Source organism: Crocodylus siamensis, chromosome 9 (genome assembly GCF_052110815.1).
Source record: "Crocodylus siamensis isolate JL-2025a chromosome 9, ASM5211081v1, whole genome shotgun sequence".
Lineage (NCBI taxonomy): Eukaryota > Metazoa > Chordata > Crocodylia > Crocodylidae > Crocodylus > Crocodylus siamensis.
The window spans coordinates 65283748-65298274 of record NC_143403.1 but is presented as its reverse complement, the minus strand read 5'-3'; the positions used below and the strand labels follow the sequence as shown (position 1 = coordinate 65298274).

The 14527-nt window shown below is 41.4% G+C and overlaps 1 protein-coding gene across 11 annotated transcripts in view; it reads right to left on the bottom strand.

The window, feature by feature from the left end:
• Positions 1 to 14527, bottom strand: part of RIMBP2 (RIMS binding protein 2) — a 328093-nt gene that overhangs the window by 78849 nt on the left and 234717 nt on the right. For 10 of the 11 annotated variants that reach the window (XM_090061952.1, XM_090061954.1, XM_090061961.1 and 7 more), the window contains 3 exons: positions 10512 to 10616; positions 5098 to 5148; positions 1685 to 1705 (listed from right to left, as the gene is read on the bottom strand). In XM_090061952.1, coding sequence (XP_089918078.1) covers positions 1685 to 1705; positions 5098 to 5148; positions 10512 to 10616 — 177 coding nt within the window. The remainder of the gene's footprint in view (positions 1 to 1684; positions 1706 to 5097; positions 5149 to 10511; positions 10617 to 14527) is intronic. The other variant, XM_090061951.1, reaches the window with a different exon arrangement.

Below are 14527 nucleotides of genomic sequence, written 5' to 3'. Positions count from 1 at the left end.
GCTTGGATTCTCGTTTTTTATTCACATGCCAGCGCAGGCCTAAAGGTTTGCAGAACTAGAGGCCCTGGGTGCCCAGTTCAGTTCTGCAGGGAAAGAGTCATGCTAGGCAGTTCCAAGAGCAGCTACTTGTTAAAGTCCCCACAGCTAAGTACAGACATTTGGGGGCATTAAGGGAAGGTTAAATCAATTCAAAACTACCGACTGATAGCACGTAAGTCAAGATGGGGGGGAGTAGTAGGGGGGCCAGGGGATGGGTGAGAGGTACAACCCGTGGGTGGGGTGAGGGGGCAGGCACAACCCATGGGTGGTGTGGGGTCCCACCCAGTGAACCTACACCCTGACCCCTCTCCCCACCAAGACTTACTTGCTTGGCTCTGGTGAAAGCCGATAAAAGCAGCTTGCACCCAAAGCAGCTTGTGGGATGGGGATTCAGAATGGCTGGTTGTGGAGGCAAAAAATAGCCCGGTGGGGAGGGGGTGAAAAGAGGAACCCTGGGGCTGGGGCCAGTGGCAGGGTTTTCCCAGCCCTAAGGCTGCACAGGAAAAATGTACAAAAGTTTCATGCACTGGTTTGATCTACATAGATCCAGGTTTATCTTAAACCAGGTTCTGCAATTTTCAGACCGGTTTCTGTATGTGGAACTTCTGTACAGTCACAGGTTCAGCCTGATTGCCGATCACTGAGACCAGGTCTGTAAGTGTAAGGTCAGCACTGGGACGAGCTGAATTTAAATTGGGAGGCCATTCTGAAACCAATTTAACCTCCCCAAATGTCTGTACTTAGCCCTATCCCTGCGAATGCGTCTCCTTTTCCTTACCAACAATAATGTGTGGCTGCGCAGCAAGTCAATGCAAAACACAACCATCCCTTTATATGTTGTGCTTGCCCTCTGCATAGGAGTGATTTCTTAACCAATGCTATAACTCTTTCAATCTACCCAAGCCCTAAAATGCTAGTTCCAGTTCCCTCTAAATCAGAGACTGCTTATTGTGCCAGGCTACATGGCAGTATGGTAAATAGTGACCTGCAGGCTGGATAAAAACTATTTCCCCTGTTATTTGCCAAGCTTCTTGTGCAAGCGCACAGTGTTTTTTTCTAAAATCTAAAGCATCTTCTGAAATCTAGAACGAAGCAGACTTCATCTCTGTCATCAAGACATCTATTGTACGCAACAGGTGGAGGTAAGAAGAGATGAGCAACCAGCTAAGGTGGACAGTATGAATTCAGACTTATCACAAAAGTCCTGCAGTTTAACTTTACCAGTAGCAGGAGTTGCTTTAGGGTGCAGGGTTCAATAATTCCACCTCAGGAAAACACATTTTCAAGAAACTGCATTGTAAAACCATTCCTTTTGTGTCAACAAAAAAAGGCAATCTGAATTTAGACAAAATCCACACAATCTGAAAGGTGCAACTGTGCATAAAATCTCGAACCATTCTTACTGGGCATGCTCGTAAAGAACGTCACTTCAGGTTTGCTAGCTGAGCTGCCATCATGCCCCGTTCACAGAATAATCTGTTGCAGGAAGTACTGCTGGCTTTAGTGATTTGACTTGCCGTCTTCCCTGGCTTTAAAGAGATCAATGCCAAGCATGCTTGCATAACAATGGTTCTAGCATGTATTCCATGCAACGGTGGGGAGGACCATCACGTACAGGGAAGGGAGAATTTATGCCCTAAAATACCTGCATGCTGTCCAAGGTGTTCTGGGTGAAGTGCAAAACAATAGATTCCAAACAAGTCACAGTAAACAAAGAAATGTGAAATAAAGAAAGAAATAAAAAACAGGTTTGAGCACTTTTTTCCAAACATTTCAAAACAAAATACATTGAAACAGTTACCACATGTGAAAAACATGCATTAAAAGCAAACCGCACAACAGTATACTTCAGAAATCAATATTGCTGCTGATCTTGAATCTTAAGGGTTAAATAAAAACAATGGTAAAATTAATAGGCCATAGAAAGCAAAAGCTTAAGAAACTTTGTTTAATGGGGTTACGCAAAACGGAGATAGCAGACAAATTAGATAAACAGAAACTTCGATTAGGTTTCAAAAAGTATAAATGATCACTTGTCTGCTTTGCTTCTACTTATTTCCTCTTGCATCATATACTTTCCACCAAATATTAAATTATTATCTTATATTTGTTAAAATCAATTTTCATATATATGATAATAATGAAAGCATATGACTAAAGCATTTCCTGGGGAAGAAGGAGCTTTTAGAGGAAACAATACATAAAAGAAACAATCTTTTTTCTACAGGTGATTACTGCACTAAGAAGGTTCTTCTTCCATCAGTGCTTGAGGAGGCAAGTACATGAATGGAAGAACAGATTATGGCAAAAAGAAAAGAAAAGACAAAAGAAAAGAACTAAAGATGATTTTTCTTTCCAGAACTTAGTGCTAAGACATTCTTAAGATCCTCTTTACCAAATTGAGCACTGGCAAGTTGCTAGGTAGCTGCAGCTGATCTATTTATATGGGCACTGTATGTTCCTGATGAACTTATGTATTATTAAATGGTTATTACTTCATAACATCCTTGTGTCATGTTGGTCTAAGGCAGAAAAGAACAGTTTGCTACTCATCATTGACAATCCATTATGTATGAAACAAAAAAGAACAACAAGAGAAAGAAATCTGGCTGCATTGGTGCGTCATTTTGCTATTTTGGTCAACAGTCTTGTAGCATTTGCTGTACTTGGAGGGACAGTATGTACAATGGAAAGTTAGGACCAGAATTGCACTGACTCATATTGATGTTCCCTTAGAGGTATTGTTAATGCCTGCCACAGGGACCTCCTCACAGCACCCCAAGTGTTTTAACAATACAGAACCAAGGCACCATAAATGTCTTGGCTGCCATAGGATCATGCAGCAGATCTCATTAGGGTGCTGATCACCTTCAGCTTCTAGTGAAATAGGAGCTGAGGGATGCTCAGTAGCCTGAAGTAACCTCAAGCAGGCTTTTGCTGGAGCTGGGCTGAAAACATTTTTTCCCATCCCAGGAAAACTCTGAAAAGTGTCTCAATCCCAAATCAAGGAGCATTTGAAATTCTGAAATTGCAAACCTACAATCTTGAAAAAAAAAGAAAAGAAAAGAAAGAAAGTCAGGTTTTGATCCAATAAAATACCTTGATCATTGTAAGGAATTTCATTTAGATTTTGAGACTGTATTTGTATTGTTTACAGGTAGTTTACATTTTGAAATAAAAGGCTGTTTCAAGCCAGAATAAGAAAGCGACTGATTTTGAATCAGTAATATCAGAAAGTGACTCTGCAACTGTATTGACATTTTTTTCCCAAATGAAATTGAAACAAGAGGTTCATTGAAATGGACACTTTCCAGCAAAAAAAGTTTTGGCTTCAACATTTTGGCATTTTCAGACCAAATCCAAAAATAAGTCATCCAAAAAGTCCTGATTGGTTCCAACTGCCTGCTGCCTTTCCTTGCCACCTATCCTGGCCTTTTTGCATGCCAGAGCATCTAGCCAGGGGAGACAAAAAGGCCCTTACAACAGGAGGATAAAACAACCTTCAAATCTGGCAGTGTAACTTAGTACACATTTAATTTGGTTGCATAAACAAAATAATGACATATATATTTAATTTGAAACTATATGTAAGTGACCCCAGAGTGATGGCAAGTTTTAATCCACTCTCAGAAATCCAGCTCTGCCCCAGCTGAAGTGTACAGCTAAATCTGCAGTGATCAGGCTCTTATTCTGTATGTCAGTTTTACACAAGAAAAAAGTCACTATATTTTCTGAAACCGTAAGTGACTGTATCACTAAAGACTTTCTTGTGGATTAATGACCAGCTTGAATAGACAGAAGGTTGGAAGTGCAACCGAGGGTCGATAAACACAGCTACTCATCAATCCCCAGAAAATGCCCTCTGCCAAGGTCATCATTGTTATGAGGAGCTGCCACTGAAACTAATATAGATTTTCAGTTTTTATGGATGGATGTTGTCTTAGTCTGTACAGGGCAATTAGCACGCTGTAAATTAGCCAGTCAGACTACCTGAATTATCTCTCAATATTCAAGGCATTTACATTTTTCAATGCAATAATCTTTCTAGTATGCTCTGAGAGCAGAGGGTGAGAGCTCAGCACTCGCTGATAATCAGGGTCATTTATGATATCTCTAGAGGGTCACCCAAAATCACTAGTCCGTTTGGAAAGTCTTGGCTTATAATTTGACATGCCATTACATGTTTACAGAGGTGGCAGTTAAAATTTGCCAAGTACTATAGGTAATTAAATAATATGTGCAGTTAACTAGCTTGAGCATTTGAAACTTGAGCATTGAAAACATTTCCTATTGGAAACATGTGGATTACTGAAAACACTGAGCCAACCATATCTATATCTGAGTTGTGAGTAGGGTTTTTAAACAATGCTACTGTTAGCCTATATGTGCTCACACTGAAGTCAGGGGAAATTTTACCATTGATTTCAGTGGGAGCAGAGTTAGGATGATACTGAATGCCTTTGAAAATCCCATGTAAAAATGGTAAGTCTTTCAGTTCTATGATTATACGCATCTTTAAAGATGGGAAGAATGGATGAAAACATGGTAACATGAAGGGATTTATGGTTAAGAAGCCCGATTTATAACAAAAATGAAGGGGATTTTGTAGGTCCATTTTTGTTTTTCTTCTCTTGATGTGTAAATAGTAGGAAGGCTGATGGACATGCGTTGCCAGGGCAGTCCTCCCTTTACCATTACTGGCCACTATCTGTAAATGAAACTTTGATTCTGTTGCAATGGAGAAAAGTATATAAGCAGTACTAATGCAAATACTATGGTCCTCATCTTCAGTAGGTCTCAAAGCAGAATATAAAGAAAGGTATCACAATCTCTGTCTTGTAGAAACAGAGGCACAGAGAGAGTAAGGGAACACAGGATTTCTGCTTTCCAGTTCAGTGCTTTAGCCACTGAGCTGTAACTGCATCCTCCATCACATAGGTAAGTTAAAAATGAAGAGGAGTCTTTCCCCACCGATTCTACAGTCTATCAGAGGCCACTATATACTGGAGGGGCTGGAATAGAGCTCATATAACAACAAGCAAAGGATGGCTTTCTTACCTCTAGCAGCTGAACTGCGCCTTCATGTTCTTTCTTGGCCTCAACCTGAGCCTTTTTTACAATAACAGAAAAAGGAAGAAAGCAGGTTACTCTCATGCCACATTAAGTCTGCTTTAATTTAAGCACAGTCGTGTTTGCGTGAAAAGGGTGCTTTTAAATGACAGTTTTACGTGCTTCTATTCAGAAAAAAATCAAGTGCAACCAAGTTTAAAACAAATATAAATAGAGAATCCTGTGCGCTGTACACGGAGTTGAAGAACAGAAGCAGGCACTGAACAAACACATAAATTGCCGATATTTTATAAAAGACCGCTAAATGGTATACTTTATAGTGGTCCGGTCCCAAATTCATCACAGTCCAGGAGGATGGGATCTAGCAAAAGAGCAAACACAAGAGGTCCCAATGCACTAAAGTGAGTAGTTTACTTTTGGCACCAGCAAGCCCGAGTCCCACTGAAATGGACTTAAGTGCTTTCTGGGACTGGGGCCAATTTGTGCAGCCCATCACAGAATCAAGTCATGAGTTACTGTTAGTTTCTCCCCAAGAAAATTTAGCACCCATTTATTTCTGTTGTACCTACTGTCAGACCAGTTTAACACCTAAGAGGATGCAGTTCAATGCGGACAAGTGTAAAGCGCTACCCTTTGGGAGGAATAATCAAAAACACAAATACAAAATGGGAGCAGCTCTGTGGAAAAGGACTTGGGCGTGCTGGTAGACCACAGACTCAGTAAGAGACTGCAGTGTGATGCAGCTGCATAAAAAGCCAATGCAGTTTTGGGCTGTATCAATAGAAGCATTAGGTGCAAGACACAGGAATGGAGGGACGCAGGATAGTGCCTCTCTACTTGGCACTGCTTAGACCTCATCTGGAGTACTGCGTCCAGTTCTGGTCTCCACATTTTAAAAAGGATGTGTAGACGTTAGAGAGGTTCCAGAGGCAACAAATATGATCAAAAACTTTGAAGGCAAGTTATATGAGGAGAGACTGAAGGATCTGAGCATGCATGTTAGGCTTGCGGAAAAGGCGCTTAAGACAGAACATGATAGCCGTCTTCACACACTTGAAGGGCCGCCATAAAGAAGAGGCAATGCACATTTTCACTCTTCTTCAGAGAGGAGGATGTGGACCAATGGCTTGAAGTTGCAGCAAAGTAAATTTGGATTGTTACACACTTTCCGGCTCTAACTTCATAGCTGACTGGACCTTTTTAAAGGTGTGATAGTTCATTTGCATGTGTAGTTGGTCTAAATTAATTGTGCAGTTAACCAGGTAATTGCATAATACACGTAATGTGTAGAAGGGGCCTTAAGTGACACCTGCCCTGCCTTCTGCTGGACTTCAGATTAATATGGCTAACTGCCTCTCCTAAAAATTAGGTTCAAAATGTCCGAGGGGGGGCTCAAGATCATATGTGACTGCCTACTTTGTCAGGCACTATGAATGGACTCTGACTAACTCTTTACTATTTAGTTTTGAGAAAGAAATTCTCTGGGACGTTTTGAACCTAATTTTTAAGGTCCTATGACATAAAGCTCATATTTATTGCCACAATTTATAGTGGTGCAATTGGCAGCTGGAATACATAAGGAAATGCAATAAATTAACGGGTTCTTTCTAAATCAATTTCATGGCATCGCTATGCTGACAGCATCACTTAAAATGCAACAAATCAACAGTGTATTTGTCTGGCTACCTCTTACTCCACTTCTGTACAGAGTCTTCTTGAAAAAAATAACAGCTAAGAACAGAACTGCTGAAGCACTGGAAAATATGCTGGTCACTCAAATTAGGATGAGGACACCCAAAAGTTACAACACTAAAACTCCGAGTAACAAACACAGCAGTTCATGATAATCTCTGTACCTGCATATGACTTAGAAGAGCATTAAATAGCATTAATAAAATGTTAATGTTTCAAAATACTGTATGAACCTTAACCTTAATTAATGGTTCTGCGTTTTTAAATGTTTAATCTTAATGAAAGGATCTTAGTAATAAAATGATAACTTTGGAATAAGCTAATTTAAGCGAAGAGTGATATTCAGCCGGCAGTGTATATCACAGAGCCTTGTAAGTACCAGCTGAAGTCAACCAAGTTAACTGAAAATTTGTTTTCAACAAGAAATTTAGTGCTAGACATGTTATTTGGAGCATAGTTTTGCTATATTGAGGATGGGAACAACATATAACAATAACAACAAACATATAAGTATACATTTTAAATCGTTTTAATGTTTAGCAGGAACTCATATTAAGCTAAATAAGGGTGCTTTCTGTTAAAAAAAAATAGCACTGAACTGCTGATAAAAATGCTGCAGTTCACTGTAATAATATATGATTATTTAACTAATACCACAGACTGGAAGCAATATTTAAGATAAATGCCTGAAGGACATAATGGTTATGAAGTGGAAGAAGTTTTCTGCCACTAGCAAGTCAAAGACAAAATGAACATATTTATGTTCCCATCACTCATTTAGTCCTGAAGCTTAAATTTAATAACATCAACAATTAGGCTCTGATTCAACAAAGCACTTATGTATGATGGGACCTCAGCCCATGTATGATGCATTACATCTGTAAAACTCTTTAAAGCTATTAACTAATTAATCCTTCCCCAAACAAGCAGCTGTTTGCAAGCCACTGGGAAGTGCTTTGTAAACCATGGGCAGTCCCTGGGTCAGATAGGGAACTACTGCTGTAAGTTACAGTATAATGAAATTTAAAAGGGTAAATTAAACACTATTTTTTAACGAATGCTGCATGTTTTTTCACAACTGGACAACAGACAAGACTACATTAAAGTAATTAAAATCTCAATACCCATGAAATTTGGTTAAGGCCTTACATTAGTCTTAATATTTCATGATTAGAGTCCTAATTTATACAAATTACTATCTGAATTTTATGTATTTAAGTCAACAGGTATAAAAACAATATACACTGAACAGGTCTGTATGTAGGAAAAGGTAGTTGCAGATTAAGTCAAGCTTGCCCAAGTTGAGTTTCTGGGGATATAATGTGGATCACTACAGCTGTATTTTACAATGAAATGGTATCAATTTAGGAGATACAGAATGGAAAGTCTACCTTTGGTTTCAAGCAATGTAAATGGGACCACCCAGAGTTAGTAGTGGTTTTTTATTGTTTCGGTTATATAACGCCTTTGGTTCATAGATTTGGAAAGATTATACAGTATCAAGCTTTTAATAAACAGGTAAAATTAATATTGGTGAATATAAATGTGATTGTAAGAATACAGTAATAACCACTGGGATAAATAGCCAGATGCCACATGCAGCAGTGCACCACATCACAATGGCCAAATCACAATTGCAGTTGGTTTCTTTGCATTTTTGTTTGTATTTCTTGCCCTCAGTTATTGATTAGTGTAAAAAAATGCTGTATTGCATTTCAGTAGGCTTGTCTACACGTGACCTTTTAAAGCAGGAGTAGCCTAAAATCTCCATTTTTAAGGAGCATTAAGGGTGTGTGTACACACATGCATGCCCTTAATGCACCTTAAAAATGGTGATTTTAGGTTAATCCTGCCTAAATTTGATACCTGCTTAAACAAATACCACATTTAACCTGGCAAAGCTAAGTTGCATTAGCCCATATGTAGACACGGCTACACATGCGCTAATGCGACTTAGTTATGCCAGCCTAAATTTAATGCGCCTTAATGCACATTAGCACGTCTATATGTAGACACATGCCTAAATCACCTTAATGCACCTTAAATAAAGAATTTTACCCATGAAGTTGTTTCCTGGGTATCATGGCACTTTGCAGATTAACTAACAGTTGTAAAGTTCTTGGTGTTCCTCAGCAGAAAGAAGGTGGACTGTGACTGTGACTGTGTGTGTATGTGTGTGTGCAAATGCATGTGTGTGCATTTCAGCTTCTGCCTATGGTACTATCTTCTGAGAGAAAGAGATGGTCGAGGGAGTGTCAGAAAAGGACAATGTGGATTCACTCGCATAGCAGGGAGGTGATTTTTATTGTTCAGAAGTTCTCCAGAGTGAAGGACAAGGGGGTAAGGAGGGAGATAATGGCTTGTTCTGCTCCTGGGGACATTTGTCAGAGTCTGGTCAGGAAGAGCCTTTTAAGGAATCTCAAATTTTTGTAGCTGTCAGTAATTTCTTGCTAAACTTATTTTACTTGCCTTTCTGTTTCCATTGCAGATATTAATGAAGTTTGTTCAGATTGGTGAAATTTAATAATCCTTATGGCAAAGCTAGCAAAATGTACCAGTCTGGCCCACCAGTTACATGGCAGGGTGCTCAACCTCAGTCCTATGCTCCTTCCTTCCTTGAGCACCATTTATTCATACACCTCATCAGGTCCTAATGTAAACATTGCTCAGAACAGGAGTTGGATCAGATCCTGAAGGCCCAGGTGGTGTCTGCTCAAACTGTGAATTAATCTGCTGCAAAGTAATAAAGCTTCCCTTGGTACCAAGAAGTACAGTTATATTTCTTCTTGTCCTATAGTAATAAGTCTTCTTGGTGTCATCTGATAAAATATTGGTTCCTGGAGTGCTAGCAAACATATTATTACAGGTAATAGAAACCCTTGCATTATCTATCATTACAAGTTTAATAAAATCTATCCAGAATAGGAACTTTTGATAAATGATTGGGAAACCTGAATCAATAGTTCTCTATCTTGCATTGCACAGGTTCATAATAAACTTTGTTGGTGAGGAACTATCCTATCTGGTTTCCCATCAACACGAATCCTGGATGAATTATATTATGTTTTTCAACGGAAGATTGAAGGGCTAGATGAACACATGATGATAGGAAGAGAAGTGTGCGCACACCTGCACACACACACATACAACACATAAATAACTGCTTATTATTCTACCACAATGGTACAGCAAATGCACCCGCAAGCAGCAGTTATTGGCTTTGTTTATGGGCATATTACCGTGGCATCTTACCAAGTTTAGAGTAGTACTATGTCTAAATTCCAAATCTATTAAAGGGTTCCCACCACATTAATGCCCAGATATGACAGTATTTAATGAGGACCTGAGTGTCTAATATGCAATTAGATATATTCAACAAAAAGGTAAGAAAGGCAAATCCAATGAACATCTATTGGCAAAGAGAGGAGCTAGCTGCCCTAGGCTTTAAATGTGAAATGTAATGGCCTGTGCATACAGGTCAAAGTACAGGTCCCTTCTGGTTTTAAGTGCTATGACCACAGCTACGCAAGACAAAAACACACATTCACTACTACTTAAATGAGCAATCAGGCTGAATATCTCTGGACAATAGGAAGCTGGCTTTTGGAGTTTGCGATGGACTCGGATGAAGTTCAGTTTGACTACAAATCCATTTCTTTACCTGTGCCCTATCACTGCCATTTTGCTTCCTTTTCATTTTCTCTACCTACCTTCTGCAGGAGTTCAATTTCCTGCTGTTTTGCATTGAGAACAGCCAAGGCTTGCTCATGCTCCAACTCCAGCTGTTGCCGCCGTTCAGCAGCCTCTCGCATATGCTATTTCAAAGAACAAAAAACATATATGTTAGGAGAAACAGCTCTTATTCTGAAATAAACTGCGACTACTGCTATGGAGCAAGATACTGATCTCAATGAAAAAACTTACTTTGGTAGCACACTTATGCAAAGCAGATGGAATTTATATGCAGCCAGGCCCAGGGGCAGATGCCCCCTGTGGAAACTGAGGCGTGCAATATGACTCTCCACTAACTTCTAGCAATGCATGGACTATGGCTCACAGTTAAATGATTCCTATTCCAGCCGTGAGAAGGCAGTGTTGCTATACAGCCTAGACCCACCCCCCATCACACAACCATACAGTACCATGTTAAGTATTTTCACCTTAGGAAAATCTGAGCTTGAGAAAGTCCCTAACTGATTTTTAACCCGGACTCTTGTTTCCTGATTTGCTTCATGAATGTTCATCACAAAGAAATAATTTGCTTTGGCTATTCTAATACCTGACTACTATTTATTTTCACATAGGGGCAGATCTAGGAGGTGTGCCACAGTGCTGTCGCACCCCCTACCCCAGCTGATCTGGGTGCAGAGGAAGCCCCAGAGTTACAGGCTGTAGCTATGTGGGGTGCCAGGTTCAGCAGGGATCAGCAGGGGCAGCACATAAGTTCTTTCTTCCAGCGTCTGCTCCCCGGCCACTTCAGCCCCACAGATGTCCCTCGCCAGCTGGGGGCAGGCACAGAAAGGAGAACCTGCAGAGCACCACCACTGTCCCCAGCTGAGCCCAGCACCCCATGTAGCCACATCCCACAGCCCCAGACTGGAGTGGGGTAGCAGTGGCTGCGGGAACCCCCCCGGCCCAGGTCAGCCAGGGCTAGCAGCAGCCGTGTTGATAGGGAGCTGAGGGAGGCAGCTACGACCCCTCTTCATGCACACCTGGTGTCCCCTGCCAACCCACAGACTCCAGCCATGCCTTGCCCCCGTTCCCCCATGGTCTGAGGGACAGTGTGCCTCATCCCCCTTAGGAAATCCCTGGTCTGTGCATGTTATCACAGGGGATCCTAGTTTCCCATGATTAAAACAAGTCCATTTTCAGATCAAATAAACCCATAAAAATCCATGTTTTTCCATGGTGAACCCCCCCCCCCCCGGGACTGATTGGCTGAGGGGTCCCAACAGCAGCCCCATCCCTTTACTATTGATGGGCCCTTCAGGTGACCCCATGCTGCACTGATTGGCAGACAGGGCTGCCCCTTATGCAGCCCTGCCCCTTGATGCTGATTGGTGGAGAGGGCGGGGCTCTGTGATGGGCAGCCCTCTCAGGTAATCAGCAGCAGAGGAAGGAGGGGGGTGCCCGCCATTGTGGCTGTTTCCTTGTGTGCCGGTGGCTTTTCCCCCCCAGTGGGCTGCCACAGCGGCCGTGAGAACTGCTGGCTCCGACTGGGGAGCCAGCATTTTATTTTCAGTTTCAATTTTAAGTTTTAATTTCTTTTTCCTGGTGATTCTAAAGATTCTCTGTAAAGTTGCAAAGTCCACATTTTTCTGTTTCAAACAGATTTTTAGGATCCCCAGTTATCGCATACATGTGGCGCAGGTGGATTTGGGTGTTTGGAAATGACTGCAGAGTACTGAAAAAGTAGTTTTTTTTTTAAGAAAAGCTTCAATTAATGATTTAAATCAATATGAGGCAAGATCACAAACTGAAAAATATCAAGACGCCCTTTACAGATAGTTATCTTTTTCATTAAAGAGGATGATTAAAGTTCAGCTTCATAACATCAGACTTTCCTAACACCATGTGCAATAAATGGGAATAAAATAAAAGATCTGCTCCTAGATTCCAATCTCTTCCCTGTTGCAGCTAATATAAAGACAGAGTTATTTTCCAGAACACACACAGTGTACAAGCTCAATGCATTACTTATGGCAAGGAGGGTTTATATGAAAACAGATAGGAAATCATGGAAAATTGTGCGGAGGGGGTGGGCAGAAATAGTACTGGGCTACCATTAGCCATAAGGGGGCTACCAGTCACTCAATGTGTATTGGATAAAGAACTTACTCTGACTGGTCCTACGCGCGTTGTTACCTGAGTTATCATTATGTACTTTATGTGCAATCAAGAGGGGCAACAGAAAAGGGCTGGCTGACCCCTGTCTGGAGCATTTGCTAAAGTGACAGTGGTATGCATCTGCAAAATCCCTTTTGGGGTCTATTCGAGTCCAATTTATTTTTGAACTGGTGAAAAACAGAGACCAAGATCTTCACAAGTCAGCAGTGATTTTGAGCATCTTAAGCCCTAGGCCTCCAACTCAGACACCTTAGGGGCTTCATTTTCGGAGGATGACTACTCCAGATTTTCTGAAAATCTGGCCTGAAGGTGTTATAACGTGGGTGCCCAAAACACGAGGCATCTAAACTCACCAGAAACTGGTTTTTGTTATATCAGTTTCAATCTGTTAAAATCTCTTCCCTGGATTACATATATGAAAGACACTCTTTTGGGGTGAAATCTGACCATACCTCCAGCTCCCAGCATGCAACCGACCGTTTGATTCACTTAGGAATCCACCGGGTCCCTGTAGCAAATGTCAACTTCAGCAACCTGGAAATAATGTTTTGCTGCGCTCTGCAGAACTAGCTCTCCTCTTGGTACTTACATGGTGTAGCTTGGGCAGAAACAAAGGGACAATTCAAAGTGGTGCCCACGCCCAGGTCTGTCAAATAGCAGAACAAGATTCAATATGCCTTTTGCTACCTGGAAGGTATGACTTGGAAGGAGACGGCTGCCTCCTCATTTCCTTACCAGAGGGACTTCACTGGCACTAGGTATTTGAGTGAATTCAAGCAACGTTAATTAGTTGTTGGAAGAAATCAAAGCTGACAGGAATGCACCTTCATTTGTGGGCTAAGAATTAAGGACAAAAGGGAACTGAGGGACCAGGGCTGGAAGTGGTGGACGAGAGTTTAAACAGAAACCGATTAGAATCACTTCTCTTGCCAATAATAAGCAGCTGCTGAACAGCTTCTCCTGACAACAGTGACAAGCAGTAATTAAAAGCCTTGTTAGTGGTTAAAAGGGCCACAATTCATGAACAAAAACTGTCTGCCCTTCCTGTTCCTGGAGGTTGGACCTGGGCAGGCTGTTTACACAGATGCCACTGCTGCTGGAACAATGCGAAGGAGGAGGAGGGCACATGGGCAAGTCATGCCTTTATACACATGCATAGGGATCTCAGGTTTTCCCAGCTAGTGCTTTGCATGCTTCAAGTGAATGGCTGCGGGTGCTCTGAGTACATTACAGAGCAAGTTCATTTTAGTTTAGAGATCCCAGCATGCTCTGTTTTTCAACAGGATTGCATGAGTCTCACACTAATAGTAAAGAAGCGGGGGCAAGGAAATCTCCGCTGCAGGGGAGGCAGTAGCATTCAAGCTGTATCCCCCCTTTATGGAAGGACAGCACTGAAATGTCAGGTGCACGGGCACACGGGAGAACTAAAGGCGCTTTCTCTGACCCCAAGAAAAGTCTGAATTTTACATTTCAGTGGAGTCCGTTCTGCACTTCTGTGCGGCTACGTACTTCACGCCTCCGTGGGTTTTATAAACTTAGCTGGATCTGGTCATGGGAAATATCTATTCATGGGAAGTACCTGCAGCTCTCAGCCTGTGCTTGTAGTCCAGGATTATGAGTCTGATTCTGGTCTCGTTTACGCTGGAATAACGTCTTTGACTTAGTAGAGTAACTCCTGATTTACCCCCATGTGCGGTCAGATTCTTGACCTCTGGGAGCTGCATTAAATTTCTTATGTTAAGGGTGACATTAGGGCAGAGGGATCCCAGAGCACCTATGGGAATCCTAACCCTGTTAATCTGAAAAACCTGTAATTCTCACACAGATCCAGTGGCCTCACTCTGCTCCCTGAAGATTTAATGGTAGATTTACTGTTCAT